At 63.3% G+C, this 21,676-nt stretch overlaps 2 protein-coding genes across 2 annotated transcripts; one reads left to right on the top strand and one right to left on the bottom strand.

The window, feature by feature from the left end:
* Positions 1 to 1,387: 1,387 nt before the first annotated feature.
* Positions 1,388 to 12,676, top strand: FLOT1 (flotillin 1). The gene is made up of 13 exons (XM_063318743.1): positions 1,388 to 1,463; positions 1,500 to 1,623; positions 2,473 to 2,548; positions 2,781 to 2,871; positions 3,743 to 3,886; positions 4,262 to 4,381; positions 6,072 to 6,167; positions 6,836 to 6,988; positions 7,481 to 7,662; positions 8,509 to 8,554; positions 9,722 to 9,859; positions 10,741 to 10,905; positions 12,211 to 12,676. The coding sequence occupies exons 2-13, from the start codon at positions 1,581 to 1,583 to the stop codon at positions 12,241 to 12,243; spliced, it is 1,287 nt and encodes a 428-aa protein (XP_063174813.1). The 5' UTR covers positions 1,388 to 1,463; positions 1,500 to 1,580; the 3' UTR covers positions 12,244 to 12,676.
* A 496-nt stretch (positions 12,677 to 13,172) lies between these two features.
* Positions 13,173 to 21,380, bottom strand: TUBB (tubulin beta class I). The gene is made up of 4 exons (XM_063318695.1): positions 21,157 to 21,380; positions 17,239 to 17,347; positions 16,949 to 17,059; positions 13,173 to 15,602 (listed from the first exon to the last, which is right to left on the bottom strand). The coding sequence occupies exons 1-4, from the start codon at positions 21,211 to 21,213 to the stop codon at positions 14,545 to 14,547; spliced, it is 1,335 nt and encodes a 444-aa protein (XP_063174765.1). The 5' UTR covers positions 21,214 to 21,380; the 3' UTR covers positions 13,173 to 14,544.
* Positions 21,381 to 21,676: the final 296 nt, after the last annotated feature.

Consider the following 21,676-nt stretch of genomic DNA (forward strand, 5'->3'; position numbering starts at 1 on the left):
TCCTTGTCCTCAGGATCCCGAACTCCACCATCTCATGGTCACCGCGACCCGGGTCACCTTTGACCTTCACGTCCCCAACGAGCCAATCCGCGGTGTGTACGAGCTCTGGCCACCCCCTGCCCAGGGACAAAATCTCCACCTTAATGTAGGGGTGACTGTAGACTCCAGGAGACCCTACAATAAAACCCCCGGCACAGGGAGGTCTCTGACGGTGGTGTTACCAAAGCACATCCTGGAAATGTTATTAGTAATTAGTATTGAAAGGCCTCATGTGCATTCCCATGGATAATGAGGATTCTCTCCTTGAATTTAGCAAACACGAGTTAATGAAAAGAACTCCTCATTGAGAGAGGCAAGTATCGTATCATTCTCGAGGAGGCGCATTGAACGTAAGGACCTTGAGGATGGTACTAATCTACACGGTTTTGAGAAGTTTAGCCAACTTGGCGGGAAAGTGAAAATTCTTAAGTGTCCTAAGCTGAACTACCTTCATTATAATAATAAAAATTGCGCTCGTAGGTCAAGAAGAGCCTCGCCCAGGTGAAGACCCTTCCCTTGAGCATGCGTGGGAGCTGTAACTTGGTGGTGTTAATCGTGTGTATCTATTACTGAACAATCAAATATAGGTGGGAGGTACTAACATTCTAAATATAGTCTCATACATTAATATAAATATTCTCATAATTCCACCTACCTGATACATAACTCCACCCAGGCTTACAGATTCATCAGGATGACCCAACAGCCTTTCCGCGCAGGCGTATTAAGTTTTGCTGCATCGGCAAAACACTTCCGCGCCAAGCGTGAGCTTCTCGGTGGTCGTTTGGGCGAGGAGACCCTTCCTCATTTTTAAGGTATTGAGTCATCTCAGGACAGTAAAAGTTTACTGTAAGCTTGCCAACTTCTTGAGCGTGATACGGATGTCCCTTGAAGCAGCCACAGCTCTATCCTAATCGGTAGAGAACATACTTGACACGTAAAAGAACCTTGAAGTGGTTAACCACTTGTTACCCCGTCCTTGGTGAGGAGCGACTTCTGGCTGTCTCCTCATTAACATCAGCTCAGTGACTATTTTCTCACACAGTAAGAAGGCCAGTAATCAGCTATTTTCTCACACAGTAAAAAGGTTGGTGGTAGGAAACAAACACCGTTTTAGCTAGCATATGGCTATAAACAAAGCGGTCTCTCTTTGGCAACAGGCCGGGGCTCCGTCCCGTCGCTGCCCGCTCGCCCACAAGATGGCGGCGCAGCGCCCCCTTGCTCCCCTCACAGCGCCGCGCGGCCACCCCGCCTCCCTTCCGCTGCCCAATGGGACGGCGAGAAGCTCGGTGACGCCACGGGTCGCTGGGCAGAGCAGGGAGAAACGGCGGGAAGGGGCGGGGGTGCTGCCGCGGGGGCTGCCGGGATCGTGGCGGTTCGGCGGCGGGTGGGGCCGGGCCGCAGCGGGAGGACCCGACCCGGGGCCGGGATCGGGATCGGGATCGGGACCGGGATCGGGACCGGGACCGGGACCGGGGCGGAGGGGGGGGTGTGTGTGTGTTACCGGATCCCGGGGTCCCGTTCCGGGTCTCTCCGCAGAGATGTTCTTCACCTGCGGCCCCAACGAGGCCATGGTGGTGTCGGGTGAGTCGGGGGCTTCCCCCGGACGCCTGGGTCCCCTCCACCCCGAGCCTCCTGGGTGTCCTGCCCCCCCCGGACGCCTGGGTCCCCATAGGTACCCCCCCCGCAAGGTGTCCTGGGTGCCCCCATGGTCATTTGGGTCCCCCCCCCGCTCCCAGGACACCTGGGTTCCCCCCGGACGTGTGGGTCCCCATGGGTGGCCCCCCCACAGTCAACTGGGTGTCCCCTTCCCGGACTCCTGGGTCACCCGTAGGTGCCCCCCCCCAGTCAGCTGGGTGGGTATCCCCTTCCCGGATGCCTGGGTCCCCCCCCAGATGCCTGGGTCCCCATGGGTCCCCCCGGGTCCCCCCCTTCCCCCCCCCATGGTTAACTGCTTGTCCCCCTCCCGGATGCCTGGGTCCCTCCCGGACGTCTGGGTCCCCGTGGGTGCCCCCCCCCATGGTTAACTGGGTGTCCCCTTCCCAGATGCCTGGGTCTTCCCCCCCCGGACACCTGGGTCCCCCATAGGTGCCCCCCCATAGTCAACTGGGTGGGTGTCCCCTTCCTGGACACCTGGGTCCCCCCCCTCTGACGCCTGAGTCGTGCGTCATCGTCGTCCCCGTCCCCCCCCGCCCCCCCCGGATGCCCGGGACCCTCCTGGACGCCTGGGTCCCCCATAGGTGCCCCCCCATTGTCATCTGGGTGTGTGTCCCCTTCCCGGATGCCTGGGTCCCCATGGATGCCCCCCCCCCCCCCAGCCAACTGGATGTCCCCCTCCCGGACGCCTGGGTCCCCCCCAGACGCCTGGGTCCCCATGGGTGTGTGTGTCCCCCCGCCATGGTTAACTGGGTGTCGTCCCCCCCGTCCCCACAGGTTTCTGCCGCAGCCCCCCCGTGATGGTGGCCGGGGGGCGGGTGCTGGTGGTGCCGTGTCTGCAGCAGATCCAGCGGTGAGGGGGACAGGGGGACAGGGTGGGGGCATGGGGACAGGGTGGGGACAGGGGGACAGGGTGGCAGGAGGGTGGGGGGGTGACGCAGGACCTGGGGGGGGTGGGAAAAGGAGGGCCATGAGGGTGACATGGGGGTGCAGTGTTACACGAGAGGGAATATGGGGGACAGGAGGGGACACCGGGTGACCCCTGTTGTGTGTCGTCCCCCCCTCCGTCCCCCCGTCCCCCCCAGGATCTCCCTGAACACCCTCACCCTCAACGTGCGCAGTGAGAAGGTGTACACCCGCCACGGCGTCCCCATCTCCGTCACCGGCATCGCCCAGGTACCTGTCACCCCCCCACACTCCGTGTCACCCCCCCCCCCACCTTGTCACCCACCTTCCCCTTCCCCTCCCCCGCCCCGTTTCCCTACAGCGGCCCCCAGCAGGGCGGGCGCAGCCCCTTTTAAGGGGGTAAGGCGGTGGGGCCCACCAGCTCTTGGGCGGGGCCCCCTTAAAACGGTCATGTCATGCTGCAGCGTGGCTGGGGGGGGGTGGGGGGCGCGCCCTTAAAAGGGCTCGTTTCCGTGGGCCCCACCATAGCTCTTAAAAGGGGCTTGGTAGAAGGGTGTCTCGTCCCCCCTCAGTGGATGGGGACGGGGTGTTATTTAAAAGGGGCTTGTCCTGGTGGGGCCCACCCCCCATTTAAAGGGGCAGCGTCGTTTTAAAATCTCCGTACCCCCCCCTTCCCCCCTCAAGGAATGACGTTTCCTTGAAAAAGCATCACTGGGGCGGGGGGCGGCATCCTCTTAAAAGAGGGGTGTTGTGATGCCCCCCCCCCCCCCCCCCCAATCTGGGACCCTTTCTGGGAGGGAGGGAGCAGCGTTCTCTTAAAAAGGCGTCATTATTAGCTCCCCCCCCCCCCCCAAAAAAACCTTCTGGAAGGGGTAGCGGCGTCTTGAAAAGCTCTTGTCATGGCGCCCCCCCCCCCCCCCCCAATATCTGGGGGGGGGGGTTGTAGGGTGTGGCAGCCTTTTAAAAGGGCTCTGCCATGGCAGAGTCGCACCTGTCTTGCTCTTAAAGGGGTCACGCTGTGTTGGTGGGCCCCCCCTCCCCCGGGGTGGGGGGCGAGCGCGCGAGAGGCGTTTGCGAGACCGTGGTGTGTTTCCCTGGTTGCGGTGGGGGGGGGGGGGGGTGTGTGTGTGTTGGGGAACAGGTGAAGATCCAGGGGCAGAACAAGGAGATGCTGGCGGCCGCCTGCCAGATGTTCCTGGGCAAGTCGGAGAGCGAGATCGCCCAGATCGCCCTGGAGACCCTGGAGGGCCACCAGCGCGCCATCATGGCCCACATGACGGTGGAGGTGAGGAGAGGGCGGGGGCCAGACGTGCCCCTTGGGGATGGGCCACCCCCCTTCCGCGAGAAATTCCCTTTTGGAACCCCCCCAATTCCCTCTGAGCCCCACCCCCGCTACAAGCCACACCCCTTTTAATAAGCTCCACCCCATGGAAGCTCCACCCCCCAACGAGGGCCCCACCCCATTAGGCCCCGCCCCGTTGCTAAAGCCCCACCAATGGGACCCCCACCTCCCCGGGCTCCACCCCTCGGCCAATGAAGCCACACACCCCCTTGCCCCTTGGGCCAAGCCTGACCCTGGTGGCCACGCCCCTTGGGAGGCCACGCCCACCCATGGCCACACCCACCCTAAGCCCCTCCCTCCCCATGCCCCGCCCCCCAGGAGATCTACAAGGACCGGCAGAAGTTCTCGGAGCAGGTTTTCAATGTGGCCTCCTCCGACCTGGTGAACATGGGCATCAGCGTGGTCAGCTACACCCTGAAGGACATCCACGATGACCAGGTGGCACCTGGGGAGGGGACAGAGAGGGGACGGGGTGGGGACAAGGGCGTCAACGTGGTTACCTGCACCCTGGGGGATATCCACAATGAGCAGGTGGCACGTGGGGAGGGGACAGAGAGGGGACAGGGTGGGGACAAGGGTGTCAACATGGTCACCTGCACCCTGGGGGATATCCACGATGACCAGGTGGCACCTGGGGAGGGGACAGAGAGGGGACAGGGAGGGGACAAGGGCGTCAACGTGGTCACCTGCGCCCTGGGGGATATCCACGATGAGCAGGTGGCACCTGGGGAAGGACAGAGGGGGGACACAAGGGGACACAGTAGGAACAAGGACGTCAATGTGGTCAGCCACGCTCTGAGGGACATCCACGATGACCAGGTGGCACCTGGGGAGGGGACAGAGAGGGGACGGGGTGGGGACAAGGGCGTCAACGTGGTCACCTGCGCCCTGGGGGATATCCATGATGAGCAGGTGGCACCTGGGGAAGGACAGAGGGGGGACACAAGGGGACACAGTAGGAACAAGGACGTCAACGTGGTCAGCTACGCTCTGAAGGACATCCATGATGGACAGGTGGCACCTGGGGAGGGAACAGAGGGGGGACAGGGTGAGGTCAAGAGCGTCAGCGTGGTCACCTACAGCCTGGTGGATATCTATGATGAGCAGATGGTACCTGGGGAAGGACAGAGGGGGGACACAAGGGGACACAGTAGGAAAAAGGATGTCAATGTGGTCAGCTACGCTCTGAGGGACATCCATGATGACTAGGTGGCACCAGGGATAGGACAGAAAGGGGACAGAGTGGGGACAAGAGTGGGGACAAGAGCGTCGACATGGTCAGCTACGCTCTGAAGGCCATCCATGATGACCAGGTGGCACCAGGGGGGCAACAGAGGGGGGACACAAGGGGACACGATACGAACAAGGGTGTCAACGTGGTCAGCTACACACTGAAGGATATTTGTCATGACCAGGTGGCAACTGGGGAGAGGACAGAGAGGGGACAGGGTAGGGACAAGGGTGTCAGCGGGGTCACCTACACCCTGAGGGATACCTGTGATGAGCAGGTGGCACCAGAAGGGGGACAGGGTGGGGACAAGGGCGTCAACATGGTCGTTTACGCTCTGAAGAATATCCCCAACGACCAGGGAGCACTGGGGCGATGACAGAGGGGGGGGACAGGGTGGGGACCAGGGTGTCAAGATGGTTAGTTCTACCCTGAAGGACGTCTACGATGGCCAGGTGGCACCAGGGACATGGGGACACAGAGGGGACGTAGACATCAGTGTGGTCAGCGGCGCTGGTGACACGGGGATACAGAAGACTGTGGGCCTGGGGACGACGATCCAGGGACGGGGACAATGACCTGGGGGTGAAGCTGACACAAAAAAGGGTTGTGGGGGGGACAGAGAGAGGGACGTAGCGATGGAGACGTTGGGACGGAGACAGAGGAACAGCGTTTTGGGGACAGTGGCACGGGGGTGGGGACGCTGGCTGAAGGACTGGGACGCTGTCCCAGGGTGGGAACGGGGCCACCAGGGTGGGGACAGACAGTGGGGACAGGCCGTGGGGACATCCAGAGAGGGACGGGGCTGTCCTCAGGGCCACCAGCGTTCGTTGGGGCAGGGACGGCCGCGGTCGGGGTGGGACAGGGGGTGTGACACCGTCCCCGTGTCCCCGTCCCCAGGACTACCTGCACTCGCTGGGGAAGGGCCGCACGGCGCAGGTCCAGCGCGACGCCCGCGTCGGGGAGGCCGAGGCCAAGCGGGACGCTGGCATCCGCGTGAGCTGTCACCTTTGTCACCTCCGTCACCTCCGGCTCTCCCTGGCGTCCCGTGTGTGCCCACGTCCCCCCCCCGGTTCCTCGCTGAGGTCTCCACGTCCCGTCCCCCCCCCAGCATCCTCCTCGTGCACCCCCAATGTCACCGCCGAGGTCCCCATCCGTCTCCGTGTCCCCCTCCAATGTCCCTGGGCCCCTCGGTCTCCCCGTGTCCCTCCACGCCACCCCAACCCCCGGTGTCCCCATGTGTCCCCCCTCAATGTCCCCATGTGTCCCCCCTCGATGTCCCCGTGCCTATGGTTTCCCAGTATCCCCCCCTGTCCCCTGGGGTCCCCCTGTCCTGCAGCGCTCCCCCATGTCCCCCAGCATCCCCGTACCTCTCCGTCCCACGGCGTCACCGTGTCCCCCTTCAACGTCCCCATGCCTGCGGTTTCCCAGTATTCCCCCTGTCCCTGGTGTCCCCCCGTCCCTGGTGTCCCCCCCGTCCCGCAGCCTTCCCCCATGTCCCCCCGTGTCCCCACGCCTCTCCAGTCCCACGTCGTCACCACGTCCTTCCTCAGCCCCCGCCCCGTGTCCCCCATCTCCTTTCATCATCTCCCAGCGCACCCCCCCCCTACCCCACGGTGTCCCCCTTTCCCTCGGTGTCCCCCATGTCCCCCTTGTCCCCGCAGGAGGCACGAGCCCGCCAGGAGCAGGTGTCGGCGCAGCTGCTGAGCGAGACGGCCATGGCGCAGGCCCAGCGCGACTTCCAGGTGCAGCAGGCCCTGTGCGACGCCGCCGTCAGCGCCCGCAAGGCCCAGGCTGACCTGGCCTACCAGCTCCAGGTACGCTGGACACCTGCGTGTCCCCTTCCCGGGGCGTTTGGGACCCCTCTTGGGCCCCTCCCCCACACCTGGGTCCCTCCTTGACGTGGTCCCGGACACCTTGGACACCTGGGTTTGTGTCCCCTGGGATGTGGGGGACCCCTCCTGGGTCACCTGGGCTTCCCACACACACCTGGGTCCCTCCTTGGTGGGGTTTTGGACACCTGGGTCCCCTCCCCAGGACACTCAGCCCCCCCCCCCCCCCCCCCCGCACGCCCCCACAGTGCCTGGGTCCCCCCCCGGATGCTGGGTCCCCCCCCAGACACTCGGGTTCCCAGGACTCAGGGGTCTCCCCAGCACCTTGGTCCCCCCAAAACACCTGGGTCCCCCCTGACAATCCCCATGGGTGCCTGGGTTCTCCACCTGGGTGTCCCCCCCCCCCCCCCCAAGATGTTGGGGTCCCCCCCAGACACCTGGGTGCCGTCGCGGGGCTGAGGGGTGCCGTGGGCGCAGGTGGCGAGGACGAAGCAGCAGATCGAGGAGCAGCGGGCGCAGGTGCTGGTGGTGGAGCGGGCGCAGCAGGCGCAGCTGCAGGAGCACGAGATCGGCCGCCGCGAGCGGGAGCTGGAGGCTACCGTCCGCAAACCCGCCGAGGCCGAGCGCTACCGCCTCGAGCGCCTGGCCGAGGCCCAGCGGTGAGCCCCTGCCCCTTCCCCGCCCCCAGCTGGTGGGCCCCACCTCCTTGGGTGAAGCCATGCCCCCTTTAAGGGCAGCCACGCCCCTTTAAAGAGGAGCCGCACCCCATCTAGCAAGCCACAACCCCGCCATGGTGGGCCCCACCACCTTGGATGAAGCCATGCCCCTTTTAAGAGAAACCACGTCCCTTTGAGGGTAGCCACATCCCCATTCTGGTGGGTCTCACCTGCTTGGGTGAAGCCACGCCCCCTTTAAGGGAAGCCATGCCCCTTTAAAGAGGAGCCACACCCTGTCTACCAAGCCACAACCCCATTCTGGTGGGCCCCACTGCCTTGGGTGAAGCCACGCCCCCTTTAAGGGAAGCCACGCCCCTTTAAAGAGGAGCCACACCCCATCTCCTAAGCCACACCCCCCCATGGTGGGCCCCACCGCCTTGGGTGAAGCCACGCCTCCTTTAAGGGAAGCCACGCCCCTTTAAAGAGGAGCCACACCCCATCTCCTAAGCCACACCCCCCCATGGTGGGCCCCACCGCCTTGGGTGAAGCCGTGCCCCCTTTAAAAGCAGCCCCGTGCTTTAAAAGGGCAGTGTGACCCTTCCCGCTGGGGTGCCACCACTCTGACGTCGTGCCCTTTTTAAGGGTGGTGGGGCCCTTTGAAAGGGAGCCCCGCCCCCTTCCAATAAGCCCCACCCCCGTGGCCGTGGGCCCCACCACATTGGAAAGCCGCGGCCCGTTTAAGGGCAGGTTGCTGCTTTAAAAGGACCCCCCCCTTGTAGGCCACGCCCCCTTCGTCAGGCCGCGCCCCTCCAGGCCACGCCCCCTTCTCAAGCCCCGCCCCCCCCGCAGGTCGCAGGTGATGATGCAGGCAGAGGCTGAGGCCGAAGCCATGAGGGTGAGTCGGGGGGACCCGGGGTGGGGAGGGGGGGGGACAGGGGACCCTGGTGTCCGGGGGACCCGAGCGTTTGGGCAGGGGGGTGACAAGGGGCGCAGGTGTCCAGGCAGGGGGTGACAAGGGGACACAGTCACCTGGGGGGGACAGGGTCCAGGAGGGGGATGAGAGGGGGACACAGGTCGTCCCAGGGGACCCTGGTGTCCAGGGTTGGCGGGGGGGGGGGGGTGGGGTGTGTGTGACAGGGGACCCTGGTGTCTGGGGGGGGGGTGACAGGGGACCCTGGTGTCCAGGAATGTGGGGTGAGAGGGGACGCTGGTGTCCAGGAAGGGGGGGTGACAGGGGACCCAGGTGTCTGGGTGGGGGTGACAAGGGACCCAGGCATCAGGGAAAGGGGGGTCGTGGGGGGACCCTGGTGTCCGGGAAGGAGGGGTGACAGGGGACCCTGGTGTCCTGGGGACCCTGGTGTCTGGGTTGGGGTGATGGGACCCAGGCAGCCAGGAAGGGGGGGTGAGAGGGGACCCTGGTGGCCGGGTGGGGGTGACAGGGGACCCTGGTGTACAGGGGATGCAGGTGTTTGGGCAGGGGGTGACAGGGGACCCAGGCATCTGGGGGACACGGGGTCTGGGTGGGGGTGACGGGGGACGCTGGTGTCCAGGAAGGGGGGGTGAGAGGGGACCCTGGTGTCTGGGTGGGGGTGACAAGGGACCCAGGTGTCCGGGGGACCCAGGCGTCTGGGTGGGGGTGACAGGGGACCCAGGCAGCCAGGAAGGGGGGGTGACAGGGGACCCAGGTGTCCTGGGGACCCAGGTATTCAGGACTGGGGGGGTGACAGGGGACCCAAGCGTCTGGGGGACCCTGGTGTCCAGGAATGGGGGGTGACAGGGGACACTGGCTTCCAGGAAAGTGGTGGGGGCGGGGGGGGGTGACAGGGGACCCAGGTATCTGGGAAGGGGGGGTGACAGGGGGAAGGAGGGGTGACAGGGGACCCTGGTGTCCAGGGTGGGGGGGTCACAGCCATCCGGGTGGGGGTGACGGGGGCCCCAAGCGTTTGGGGTGGTGGTGGTGGGAGGGGGGGGGGGGGGTTGGACCCTGGTGGTGGGGGATGTGGGGGGGTGGGTGGTCCCCAGGCGTGCGGGGGGGGGGGGGACACCCAGGCGTGTCCCGCAGGTGACGGGGGCGGCGCGGGCGGCGGCGGTGGCCGCCCGGGCGCGGGCGGAGGCGGCGCAGACGGCGGCGAAGGCGGAGGCTTTCGGGCAGTACCAGGAGGCCGCCGTCGTCGACATGGTGCTGCAGCGGCTCCCCCAGGTATTTGGGGGCGACCCCCCCCCCCCTTCCCCCCCCCTTCCCCCCCCCTTCCCCCCCCTTCTCTGGGGGGTGGAGGCGCTTTGGGGCGGGGGGGGTCCCTACAAGGTAGCCAGGGGGTCTCAGGGGGGTGTTTCCAGGGTCCCCAAGGAGTATTTTGGGGTCCCACAGGATATTTTGGGGTTTCTCCTATGGGGGGCGGGGGGGGGTGTCCCCATGGCGGGAGGACCCACGGGGACAGGGAGCGTCTGGGGGTCCCTATGGGGACCCATCTATGGGGTCCCTAGGGAGCATCTGGGGGTCTCGGGGGGGGTATCGCAGGGGTCCCTGTGGGGTATTTTGGGGTCTCCCCCATGGATTTGGGGGTGCTTTCCAGGGGGTGGGGGCAGTTTGGGGGCATCCCAGGGCAGATTTGGGGGGGGGGGGTGTCCCTGGGGGTATTTGGGGTCCCCCTCAAGGGGGTCTCAGCGGTGCCCCAGGGGTATTTTGGGGCCCCTCCATGGATTGGGGGGTCCCTCCTGTGGGGTGGGGGCGGTTTGGGGGGGGGTCTCGGGGGGGGGATTTGAGGTTCCTTTTGGGGTATCCAGAGCCCAAAGATTTGGGGGCCACAGATTTGGGGGGGGGGGGGGTCCCAGGGAGGATTTGGGGGTGCCGTGGGTAGATTTTGGGGTGATACATGGGGGTTTGGGGCAAGAGGAAGCACGGGGCAATTCAGGGGGGGCACGGGCAGATTTTGGGGTGAAACGGGGTGATTTTGGAACAGGCGGCAAAGGTGGGGGGGGGGGATTTTGGGGTGCCCCAGGTGGATTTTGGGGTGAGATGTGGGGATTTTGGGGTGCCCTGGGCAGATTTTTGGGGCGAAAGAGGCCGTTTTTGGGGAGCAGGTGGCAGAGGCGGTGGCGCAGCCGCTGCTGGGGGCGCGACGGGTGACGTTGGTGGCCGGTGGCTCCGGTGACATCGGGGTGTCGCGGCTCCCGGGGGAGATCCTGGACGTCGTCACCCGCCTGCCAGCCGCCGTCGAGGCCCTGACGGGCGTCAGCGTCACCCAGGTCCGTCCGGATGCTTGGGGCCCCTCGGGGACAGGGGTGTCACATCTGGGTCCCCTGGCGGGGGGGGGGGGGCGTGTCCTGGACGCCTGGGGCCCCTCGGGGACAGGGGTGTCACATCTGGGTCCCCTGGGGGGGGGGTGTCCTGGACGCCTGGGTCCCCTCGGGGACACGGGTGTCACATCTGGGTCCCCTGGGGGGGGGTGTCCTGGATGCCTGGGTCCCCTCGGGGACAGGGGTGTCACATCTGGGTCCCCTGGGGGGGGGGGGGCTGTCCTGGATGCCTGGGTCCCCTCGGGGACAGGGGTGTCACATCTGGGTCCCCTGGGGGGGGTGTCCTGGACGCCTGGGTCCCCTCGGGGACAGGGGTGTCACATCTGGGTCCCCTGGGGGGGGTGTCCTGGACGCCTGGGTCCCCTCGGGGACAGGGGTGTCACATCTGGGTCCCCTGGCGGAGGGGGGGGGTGTCCTGGACGCTTGGGTCCCCTCGGGGACAGGGGTGTCACATCTGGGTCCCCTGGGGGGGGTTGTCCTGGATGCCTGGGTCCCCTTGGGGACAGGGGTGTCACATCTGGGTCCCCTGGCGGGGGGGGGGGGCGTGTCCTGGACGCCTGGGTCCCCTCGGGGACAGGGGTGTCACATCTGGGTCCCCTGGGGGGGGGTGTCCTGGACGCCTGGGTCCCCTCGGGGACAGGGGTGTCACATCTGGGTCCCCTGGGGGGGGGTGTCCTGGACGCCTGGGTCCCCTCGGGGACAGGGGTGTCACATCTGGGTCCCCTGGCGGGGGGGGGGGGGTGTCCTGGACGCCTGGGTCCCCTCGGGGACAGGGGTGTCACATCTGGGTCCCCTGGCGGGGGGGGTGTCCTGGACGCCTGGGTCCCCTCGGGGACAGGGGTGTCACATCTGGGTCCCCTGGGGGGGGGTGTCCTGGACGCCTGGGTCCCCTCGGGGACAGGGGTGTCACATCTGGGTCCCCTGGGGGGGGGTGTCCTGGACGCCTGGGTCCCCTCGGGGACAGGGGTGTCACATCTGGGTCCCCTGGGGGGGGGTGTCCTGGACGCCTGGGTTCCCTCGGGGACAGGGGTGTCACATCTGGGTCCCCTGGGGGGGGGCACCTGGCCATGGAGGTCATTTGGGTGGGTGGGGACACCTCTGTCCCCTGGGTGTGGGGACACCGGGACGTCCCTGGGGAGACCGAGGGTGTCCCTTGGCGGGGGGGGGGGGACACACACGGAGGACACTGGGGTCCCCAGAGTGGGGGGGGGACACACCTGGGTCCTCTCCTCAGTCCCCAATGTGTCCCCACAGGCCGCGCAGAAGAAGTCCGAGTGCCAGGCCTGAGCCAGTGCCACCGTGTCCCCCAAGTGCCACTACACGCTGGTGCCACCCCGCCTGGGGGGGTGTCACCGCTCCCTGGAGCCCTGTCCCCATGGTGCCACCACCCTCCGGAGCCCCCCCCGCCCCCCAGTCTTGCCGAAGTGCCACCACCTCCCGGTGATGCTGTGTCCCCAGCGTGTGCCACCCTGCCTGCGAGGTGCCACCGCTGCCTGGAGTGCTGTGTCCCCCCCCCCCCCGCCGAAGTGCCACCACCTCCCAGTGTTACGTCCCCCGCGGTGCCGCCCCGGTGTCCCCAAGGCGCCGCTGCCCCCCGTCCCCAAAGTGCCACCCTCTGCGCGTGCTGCCATCCCCACCCACCCCTCAGGTCCCAAGGTGAGGGGGGGGGGACACGTCCCCGCGTCCTGTCCCCGTGTCATTAAAACTGCTGCGTCCACAAGGGACAGAGCTGGGTCCCTTCGGGGGGGGTGGGGGGGGAGGTTTGGGGACCCCCAGAGGGGACACTGGTGGCCCTAAGAGGGACCCTGAACCTTAGAGGGGACGCCCGTGGGACGGTGTGACACCCAGTGCAGGACTGGGGGGGGGGGGGACACATCAGAGGTGACACGGGGACTACAGCAGACCCCAAAGGGGGACACTGCACAAGTGGGGGCGGGGGGGGGGGGACACAGGAGACCCCCCTAAAGGGGACAGAAAGGACATGGGGGGGGGGGGGGGGGGCTGTGGAGGTGACCTGGGGACCCCAAAGGGACCACCATGGGGACATCTAGGGGTGGAGGGACCCCCCCCCCCCCACCACGGGGACCCCAAGGGACAGGGGTGGGACCCTAAAGTGGGCCTGGAGGACCCCGGGGGGGGGGGCAGAACATGAGGACCCCCCCCCCACACACACACACACAGGCCCTGGGGACAGGAAGGTGACAAGGGACAGGCGGTGGCTTTACATCCCGGGTTTATTCCTCGCCCGGGGGCGGCTTTTCAATATGAAAAAAAAAAAAAAAAAAGAAAAAAAAAAAAGGAGGGGGGGGGGGGGACACGAAAAAAAGCTTTAAAAAGGGAAAAAAAAAAATGAACCAAACCAGGATGGATTCGGGAGGGGACACGGAGGGGACACGGAGGGGACAGGAGAGCCCCCAGCTGGGGACAACGAGGGCCGGGGCCACCCGGGAGCCCCCCCGCAGCTGGAGTGGTTGGTGGTTTTGGGTGGAAACGGGGGCGAATTGGTGCCCGGGGGCTGCAATAATTTAGTGGTGATGTCACCCCCGGCGGTGGGGGGGGGGGCGTGGGGACGAGGGGGGTGACACGGAGGGGCCGGTGGCTCTGCAGTGACAGGGGCCATCTGGTGACAGTGACGACAGCGACGGGGTGGGGACTCTGGTGCCGAACGTGATTGTGAAGGACGGGGGCGCTCGGGTGACGATGACGAAGGGTGGGGACTCTTCACGAGGCAGGAGGAGGACTCCGGTGACGACGATGAAGGACAAGGGCTCTTCGGTGACCATGATGAAGGACGGGGTGGGACTCTCTGGTGACGATGAGGAAGGACTCTCGTGACCACGATGAGGGACGAGGACTCTCTGGTGACGATGACGGCGGTGAAGACCAAGGACTCTCCAAGAATGATGACAAAGGCTTCGGGCTCTCCGAGGATGACGATGACGAAGGCCAAGAGCGCTCCAGTGACAACGGTGAAGGCCGAGGGCTCTGCGGACAACCGTGATGAAGGCCAAGAGCTTTCTGGTGACGACGGTGAAGACCAAGAGCTTTTCAGTGACAATGACGAAGGCCGAGGGCTTTCTGGTGACGACGGTGAAGGGCAACAGCTCGTTGGGGACGATGACGAAGGCCAAGAGCTCTCCGGTGACAATGACGAAGGCCAAGAGCTCTCCGAGGACCACACACTGAAGAACAAGGACTCTCTGAAGACGGTGACACGGGCTCTCCAATGACGATGACGATGGCCAAGTGCTTTCTGGTGACAGCAATGAAGACCAAGGGCTCTCCGAGGACACTGATGAAGGTCGAAGACAATGATGAAGACCAAGGGCTCTTTCGAGGACGCTGATGAAGACCAAGGACGATGAAGACCAAGGGCTCTTCGAGGACACTGCTGAAGGCTGAGGATGATGAAGGACAAGGACGATGCTGCTGAAGGCCGAGGGCTCTCCAAGCACAACTGTGGAAGGACGAGGGCTCTCCGAAGACGGCGGCGGCGAAGGACGAGGGCTCTCCGAGGACAACGCTGAAGGAACGAGGGCTCTCCGAGGATGAGGAAGATGGCAGCGAAGGGACTAGGATGACCAACCCTCAAGCCTCCTCTTCGGCCTCCTCACCGAAGTCCTCCTCCTCTTCGGCGGTGGCGTCCTGGTACTGCTGGTACTCGGAGACGAGGTCGTTCATGTTGCTCTCGGCCTCGGTGAACTCCATCTCGTCCATGCCCTCGCCCGTGTACCAGTGGAGGAAGGCTTTGCGCCGGAACATGGCCGTGAACTGCTCCGAGATCCTCTTGAAGAGCTCCTGGATGGCCGTGCTGTTGCCGATGAAGGTGACGGCCATCTTGAGACCCCGCGGCGGGATGTCGCACACGGCCGTCTTGACGTTGTTGGGGATCCACTCCACGAAGTACGAGCTGTTCTTGTTCTGCACGTTGAGCATCTGCTCGTCCACCTCCTTCATGGACATGCGGCCTCGGAAGACGGCGGCCACCGTGAGGTAACGGCCGTGACGGGGGTCGCAGGCGGCCATCATGTTTTTGGCGTCGAAGACCTGCTGGGTGAGCTCGGGGACGGTGAGGGCGCGGTACTGCTGGCTGCCGCGTGACGTCAAGGGGGCGAAGCCGGGCATGAAGAAGTGGAGGCGTGGGAAGGGCACCATGTTGACGGCCAACTTGCGGAGATCAGCGTTGAGTTGACCGGGGAAACGCAGGCAGGTGGTGACGCCGCTCATGGTGGCCGAGACGAGGTGGTTGAGGTCACCGTAGGTGGGCGTGGTCAGCTTCAGGGTGCGGAAGCAGATGTCGTAGAGGGCCTCGTTGTCGATGCAGTAGGTCTCGTCCGTGTTCTCCACCAGCTGGTGGACAGACAAGGTGGCGTTGTAGGGTTCCACCACCGTGTCGGACACCTTGGGGGACGGGACAACGCTGAAGGTGTTCATGATGCGGTCGGGATATTCCTCACGGATCTTGGAGATGAGGAGGGTCCCCATGCCGGAACCGGTGCCACCACCCAGCGAGTGGGTCAACTGGAAGCCCTGCAGGCAGTCGCAGCTCTCCGCTTCCTTCCTCACCACGTCCAGGACCGAGTCCACCAGTTCGGCCCCCTCCGTGTAGTGGCCCTTGGCCCAGTTGTTGCCTGCGCCGCTCTGGCCTGGGGTGGGGACACGGTGGGGACATCACAGAGGGGGTCCCCAAGGGAAACTGAAGTCTTTGGGGACTTTGGGGGCTTTCAGGCCAACCTGGAGTACCCTGGGGACCTCCATCCCACCTTTGGGGACCTCCAAACCAACCTTGATCACCTCAAGGACCTTGATCCCACCCTTGAGGTCCTCCATCAACCTCCTTGGGAACGTCTATCCCAACCCTGGGGACCCTGAGCTCCTTGGGGACTTCTGTCATCCTCCATGGTGATTTCCAGCCCACCCTTGGGGACTTTATGGTCCTTGGAGGTCTCCATCGCTCTCCCTGGGGACCCCCAGACCATGCGTGGGGACTTTATGCTCCTTGGGGACATCCATCACTGTCTTTGAAGACACCTAGCCAGCCCTTGGGGACCTTCATGGCTCTTCTCACCTATCTCCAGTTCACCCTTGAGCTCCTTGGGGACCTCCATCAGCCTCCCTGGGGACATCCATCCCAACCTGGGGACCCTGAGCTCCTTGGGGACCTTCATTACCCTCCATGGTGACTTCCAGCCCTCCCTTGGGGAGCCCTAGCCCATGCGTGGGGACTTCATGCTCCTTGGGGACACCCATCACTGCCTTTGGGGACATCTAGCAAACCCTTGGGGACACCAAGTGCCTTGGGGACCCTCATTGCTCTTCTTGCCTATATCCAGCCCACTCTCGAGGACCTTGGGGACCTCCATCACTCCACACCACCCTTGAGCACCCAGAGACCTCCGTCCAACCCCTGGGGACCTCCAGTCTGCAGCTGAGCTCCTTGGGGACCACCATCCCTCTACTTGGGGACCTCCAGCTGACCCTTCAAAACCTTAAGCTCCTTGGAGACCCCAAGCACCACAGGGACCTTTTGTTACCCTTCTTGGGGACCTCTAGCCCACACTTGGGTACCTTAAGCTCCTCATGGACCTCCACCGTTCTCCTTAGGTATCTCCATGCCACCCATGGGCACCCTGAGCTCCTCAGAGACGCCCATCTCCCAGGGGACCCTCATAACCCTGACTTGGGGACCCCAGAAAACCCTCCGAGAAGCAAAGCAGGGGCAGGTCTGGGATGCAAGGGATGTCACTCCACCGGGAAGGACACCCATGAGCAACCACCAGGAGCCCACGGGCCGCTACGCTGGGGACAGTGGGGACCAACTCCCCCACTCCATGGTGATTGTCACCTAAGGGCCACCACAAGGAGCCTCACAGCCACCAAAGGAAGAGAAATGCCACCCTGCCGGGATGGGTGCCCCCAGGTCACCCAGGAGGACGTGGCGGGGGGGGGATACAGGGGACCCCATGGGAGAGTGGGTGACACGGGGACTCACCAAAAACAAAGTTGTCCGGCCGGAAGATCTGCCCGAAGGGTCCTGAGCGCACGGAGTCCATGGTGCCCGGCTCCAGGTCCACCAAGATGGCTCTTGGCACATACTTACCCCCTGGGGACATCACCGTGTCACCAAGGGGGTGATGGTGACACCGCCACCCCACCCCCAAAACCCCCAGAACCCGAGGAGGGTGGGGAATGGGTGAGCTGAGCGTGTTAGGTCTCAGGGGGGATGTGGCGGGGGGGGGGGTGTGATGGGGACAGCATGGGGGTGACAGGGTGACACCGTACCGGTGGCCTCGTTGTAGTAGACGCTGATGCGGTCGAGCTGGAGGTCGCTGTCGCCGTGGTAGGTGCCGGTGGGGTCGATGCCATGCTCGTCGCTGATCACCTCCCAGAACTGGGGACAGAGCGGCGAAGGGGGGGGTCAGAAAGGTTCTGCCCCCCCCCCACTCCCCACCCCCCAATGCCTGGGTCCCCTCCTTGAGCACGGACTGGGTGACCCGGATGCCTGGGTCCCTTTTTTTGGGGGGCAGGGGATGGTCTGGGTCCCCTCCCTGAGCAGGGACTGGGTGACCCGGATGCCTGGGTCCCTTTTTTTGGGGGGCAGGGGATGGTCTGGGTCCCCTCCCTGAGCAGGGACTGGGTGACCCGGATGCCTGGGTCCCTTTTTTTGGGGGGCAGGGGATGGTCTGGGTCCCCTCCCTGAGCAGGGACTGGGTGACCCAGATGCCTGGGTCCCTTTTTTTGGGGGGCAGGGGATGGTCTGGGTCCCCTCCCTGAGCAGGGACTGGGTGACCCGGATGCCTGGGTCCCTTTTTTTTGGGGGGCAGGGGAAGGTCTGGGTCCCCTCCCTGAGCAGGGACCGGGTGACCGGATGCCTGGGTCCCTTTTTTTGGGGGGCAGGGGATGGTCTGGGTCCCCTCCCTGAGCAGGGACTGGGTGACCCGGATGCCTGGGTCCCTTTTTTTGGGGGGGCAGGGGATGGTCTGGGTCCCCTCCCTGAGCAGGGACTGGGTGACCCGGATGCCTGGGTCCCTTTTTTTGGGGGGCAGGGGAAGGTCTGGGTCCCCCATTGGGGCTGCGGGGTGGGCAGGGCCAGTCCTGGGGTGGGAGGGGCTTATTTAGGGGGGCGGAGCTTGGCCTGGGGTGCGGCCGAGGGGGCGGGGCCTGTAGGAGGGGGACACCTCATTGGACAGACCAACCCTGTGGGCTGAGCTTTGAACGGGAGCGGAATCTTATTGGAGGAGGCAGCCCGGGGGGGCGGGGCCTCGCAACTGCGGGGGGAGACACAGCCCGAGGGCGGAGCCAAGACAGGCAGAACCAATCAGAGGGTGGGGACGGCCCATGGGGGCGGAGACAACCAGGGAGGCGTGGCCAACCCCATAGGGGCGTGGTATCGTCACCCGCAGGGGCGTGGCCACACCTCCCCCTCCCCCCCGCCCCCCCCCGCCCTCCCAAAAAAAACGGCCGGGCGGGAACCGGAAACAGGGTTTGAATCGCGGAAAACGTTTAATTGCCCGAACACCCCAAATTTGCCTTCCCCCCCCCCCCTAAAATACCCACCCCTCAAAAAAAAAAAAAAAAAGAAAAAAGAAAAAAAAAAAACACAACAAAAAACCGCAAAGAAACTTAATTTCCCCCGAAATTTCCATTTTTCTGCCCCAAACTGCTGCGCGTGGGGGAGGGGCGGCGGGGGAACAAAGGGTGGGGGAGGGGCGGGCACCCTGAGGACCCCCAACGCCCCCCCCCAAGGTCACGGGGGGGGGGAGCAGGGCCACGCCCTGTGGGTGAAAAATGGGCAAAACCATCGAAATTCGGGGCTGAAGGTGGAGAAATGAGTTAAAAAGCGCCAATTTGGGTTAAAGAACGTCATTCTGGAGACGGAAAAATCCGCATGAACCAGGAGTTAAAAAATGCAATTCACGGAATTCGGTAATTATTTTTTTTTTTTTTCTCTTCAAAAATCAATCCTGTTTCAGGGCAGAAAAAGGGCATTTTGTGGCTAAAAAATTTAATTATGGGCTAAAAAGTCCACGGGGCGGGGAGAATTAATTTTGGGCTGAAAAATTTCAGTTTTGGCACCGAAATGTGCTTTTTAGGACCAAAAAGCCTCTCTGGTGGTGCTGCAGAAAAAAAAAGAGTAATTCTGCAGCAGGATGATCCTGTTTCGACGCTAAAAATCGCTATTATTGGGCTAAAACCACCATTCCTGGGCAGAAAAATGCTTTTTTTTGGTCTTGAAAAGCCTCTTTTTAGACATTTTGGAGAACAAAGATCCAATTCTGGGGCTGAAATCCTCCATTTTGGGGGTTGAAAACTGGGTGTGGAGAAACAAAGATCCTATTCTGGTGCCGAAAACGTCCATTTTGAGACCAAAAATCGCCCTTTGGGTGGGGAAAGCTCGATTTTGGTACTAGAACATTTATTCGGGGGTTGAAAAAAATCTTCAGGGGAGGGGAAAATCCTACAAAAATCCAGCCAAAAAAAAAGAAAAAAAATTATATTCCGGCAGAGGAAAAGCCGATTCTTGAGGTCAAAACCACCCACGTCGGGGCTGAAACTGCCATTGTGTAGCAAAACCTCCGTTTTTGGGGTGAAAAACCCACCGATTTTGGAGGCCCTTCATATGCGGCAGAAAAAAAAATGGCATTTGGGAACAGAAAAATGTTATTCTTGAGATGAGAACCTCCATTTTGGGGGTGGAAACCTCCATTTTGGGGGCAACACCCCCTGCCCCCTCCCCCCCGTTTTAGCTGCGAAAAAAAAATCTGCCCTCAACTAAAAAAAAAAATCCTATTTGGGGCTGAAAAGCTCCTTTTTGGGTCCTCCAAACCCTATTTTGGAGGTGAAAAAAAAAAAGACACCTGAAAACAACAATTCTGGGAACAAAGATCTCGCTCTGAGGCTGAAAACCTCCATTTTGGGGCTGGCAAACCCTCCTGGGGCAGAAAGCCACATTTTAATTGTGAAAAAAAAACCCCGTTTCGGGGTGAGGAAAAAAAATCCTATTTTGGGTTTGAAAACCTCCATATCTCAATGCCAGAAAGTCTGTTGGGGGGGGGGAAACCCCATTTTAGGGCTGAAAACTCAATTTCAGGGAACAAAGCTCTCATTTCGAGGCCGAAAACCTCCATGTTGGTGACGGAAACCCCCATTTCTGAGGCCAAACCCTTTAATTTTGGGGCTTAAAAACCTTTATTTTTTACCCCTAAACCCTATTTTACGTCTGGAAAGGAAACTCCCTATTTCGGAGCACAAAGGTCCCCTTTTGGGGGCGAAAAACTTCCATTTTGTGGCCAAGAGCGCCTCCTGAGAGGCGGCACGCCCCTATTTGGGGGCTGAAAAACCCCATTTTGGGCTCAGAAAGCCTTTCTTTTTGGGGCGGGAAACCCTAATTTTGGGGCCGAAGACGCTGCGGGCGGCACGCCCCGATTTGGGGGCAGAAATCTTTATTTTGGGGCATAAGCCTCTTATTTAGAGCGGAAAGCGCCTATTTCGTGGACAAAATGCCTTAATACGGGGTTACAAATTATATTTTTGGGGCCAAGACCGCCATTCTGGGGCTGAAAAAGCTGCAAGGGGCGGGACGCCGCGATTTTTAAGTAAAAATAGCGTAATTCCGGCTTTTAAAATATAGCTTGGGGAAGATGTGTGTGAAAACCTCTATTTTGAGGCTAATCCCCCTAATTCGGGGGCTTTAAGCCCCACTTTAAGGCGGAAAATTCCCGAATAGAGTCAAAAATAGGAATTTTGGGAACGAATATCGTGAAGGGGGAATTTAGGGGATAAAAAACTAGAAAATATTTTTGTGGTGAAAAGTGCTATTTGAGGGCTGAAAAGCCGCATCCCTGCGCCGTCTCCCTCAGGCGCGGCGGGAAACCGCCATTTTGGGGCCGCGTGAGAAGAAGGGGGGGGGGAGGGGCGGGGCGCCCCCATTTTGAGGCCGGAAACCTCCATTTTGGGGCCGAACCGCTTCGTTTGGAAGCCGGACCCCCCTTATTTCGAGGCCGCACTTTTCATTTCAGGCCCTCAGCGGGCGGGAAAGGCAAGATTTTAGGCTGAAATCGCCCCGATTCGGGTCCGCCTTTGTCTGAGCGCGCTGGGGGGGGGGGGGGCGGGGCTTCTTAAAAGGGGCCGCGCCGCGGTGGGAGGGAAGAAGGAGGGGGGGCCACCCCGCCGGCCCGACGCCGCCCGCCCGCTGTTCACCTTGGCCCCGATCTGGTTGCCGCACTGGCCCGCCTGGATGTGGACGATCTCCCTCATGGTGGCGGCGCGGGTCGGGCTGGGCGCGGTGTCGGTTTCCGGAGCGGTGGGCCCCACCCGGTCTTGCTGGACGAGTCGGTGGCGCGGCCCCTTTAAGGCGTGAGCGCTGTCGCGAGCGCGGCGGCGGCGACAATGGCGGCTCCCCCGGCCCCGCGGCGCCTCATATAGACAAAGAGGCGGCGGCCGGCCCCGCGCTCCCATTGGTCGGCGCCGCCCGCTCGCTGCGCTTCCATTGGTCGGCGCGGGCGGGAGTCCCCGCCCCCCGCTCTGCTCGCCCCGCCCCCTCGCCGGGTCCGCTCGGCCACCTTCGATATGGCTGGACGTGGGCGCTCTGCGCGCCGCGCTCTATGATAAGCACAGCCCGCCGCCGCGCTCGGAGGACCGTGCCCGCCCCTCTCTATGGTCCGCGCTGGACGGACGCGCGAGGCGCCCAATAGAAGCGGCCGGTGGGCGGTGACGCGAG

The sequence above is a fragment of the Chroicocephalus ridibundus genome, chromosome 28, assembly GCF_963924245.1.
Source record: "Chroicocephalus ridibundus chromosome 28, bChrRid1.1, whole genome shotgun sequence".
Lineage (NCBI taxonomy): Eukaryota > Metazoa > Chordata > Aves > Charadriiformes > Laridae > Chroicocephalus > Chroicocephalus ridibundus.

What these genes read in the sequence shown, in the direction of transcription:
- TUBB (XM_063318695.1), bottom strand. Translation starts at nt 21,213, where the DNA reads ATGAGGGAGATCGTCCACATCCAGGCGGGCCAGTGCGGCAACCAGATC. An exon ending in GCAACCAGATCGGGGCCAAG is followed by an intron (nt 17,348 to 21,156) that starts GTGAACAGCGGG and finishes CTCTGTCCCCAG; the next exon opens with TTCTGGGAGGTGATCAGCGA. An exon ending in CTACTACAACGAGGCCACCG is followed by an intron (nt 17,060 to 17,238) that starts GTACGGTGTCAC and finishes TGATGTCCCCAG; the next exon opens with GGGGTAAGTATGTGCCAAGA.
- FLOT1 (XM_063318743.1), top strand. Translation starts at nt 1,581, where the DNA reads ATGTTCTTCACCTGCGGCCCCAACGAGGCCATGGTGGTGTCGG. An exon ending in TGGCCCACATGACGGTGGAG is followed by an intron (nt 3,887 to 4,261) that starts GTGAGGAGAGGG and finishes CCCGCCCCCCAG; the next exon opens with GAGATCTACAAGGACCGGCA. An exon ending in CGGGCGTCAGCGTCACCCAG is followed by an intron (nt 10,906 to 12,210) that starts GTCCGTCCGGAT and finishes GTGTCCCCACAG; the next exon opens with GCCGCGCAGAAGAAGTCCGA.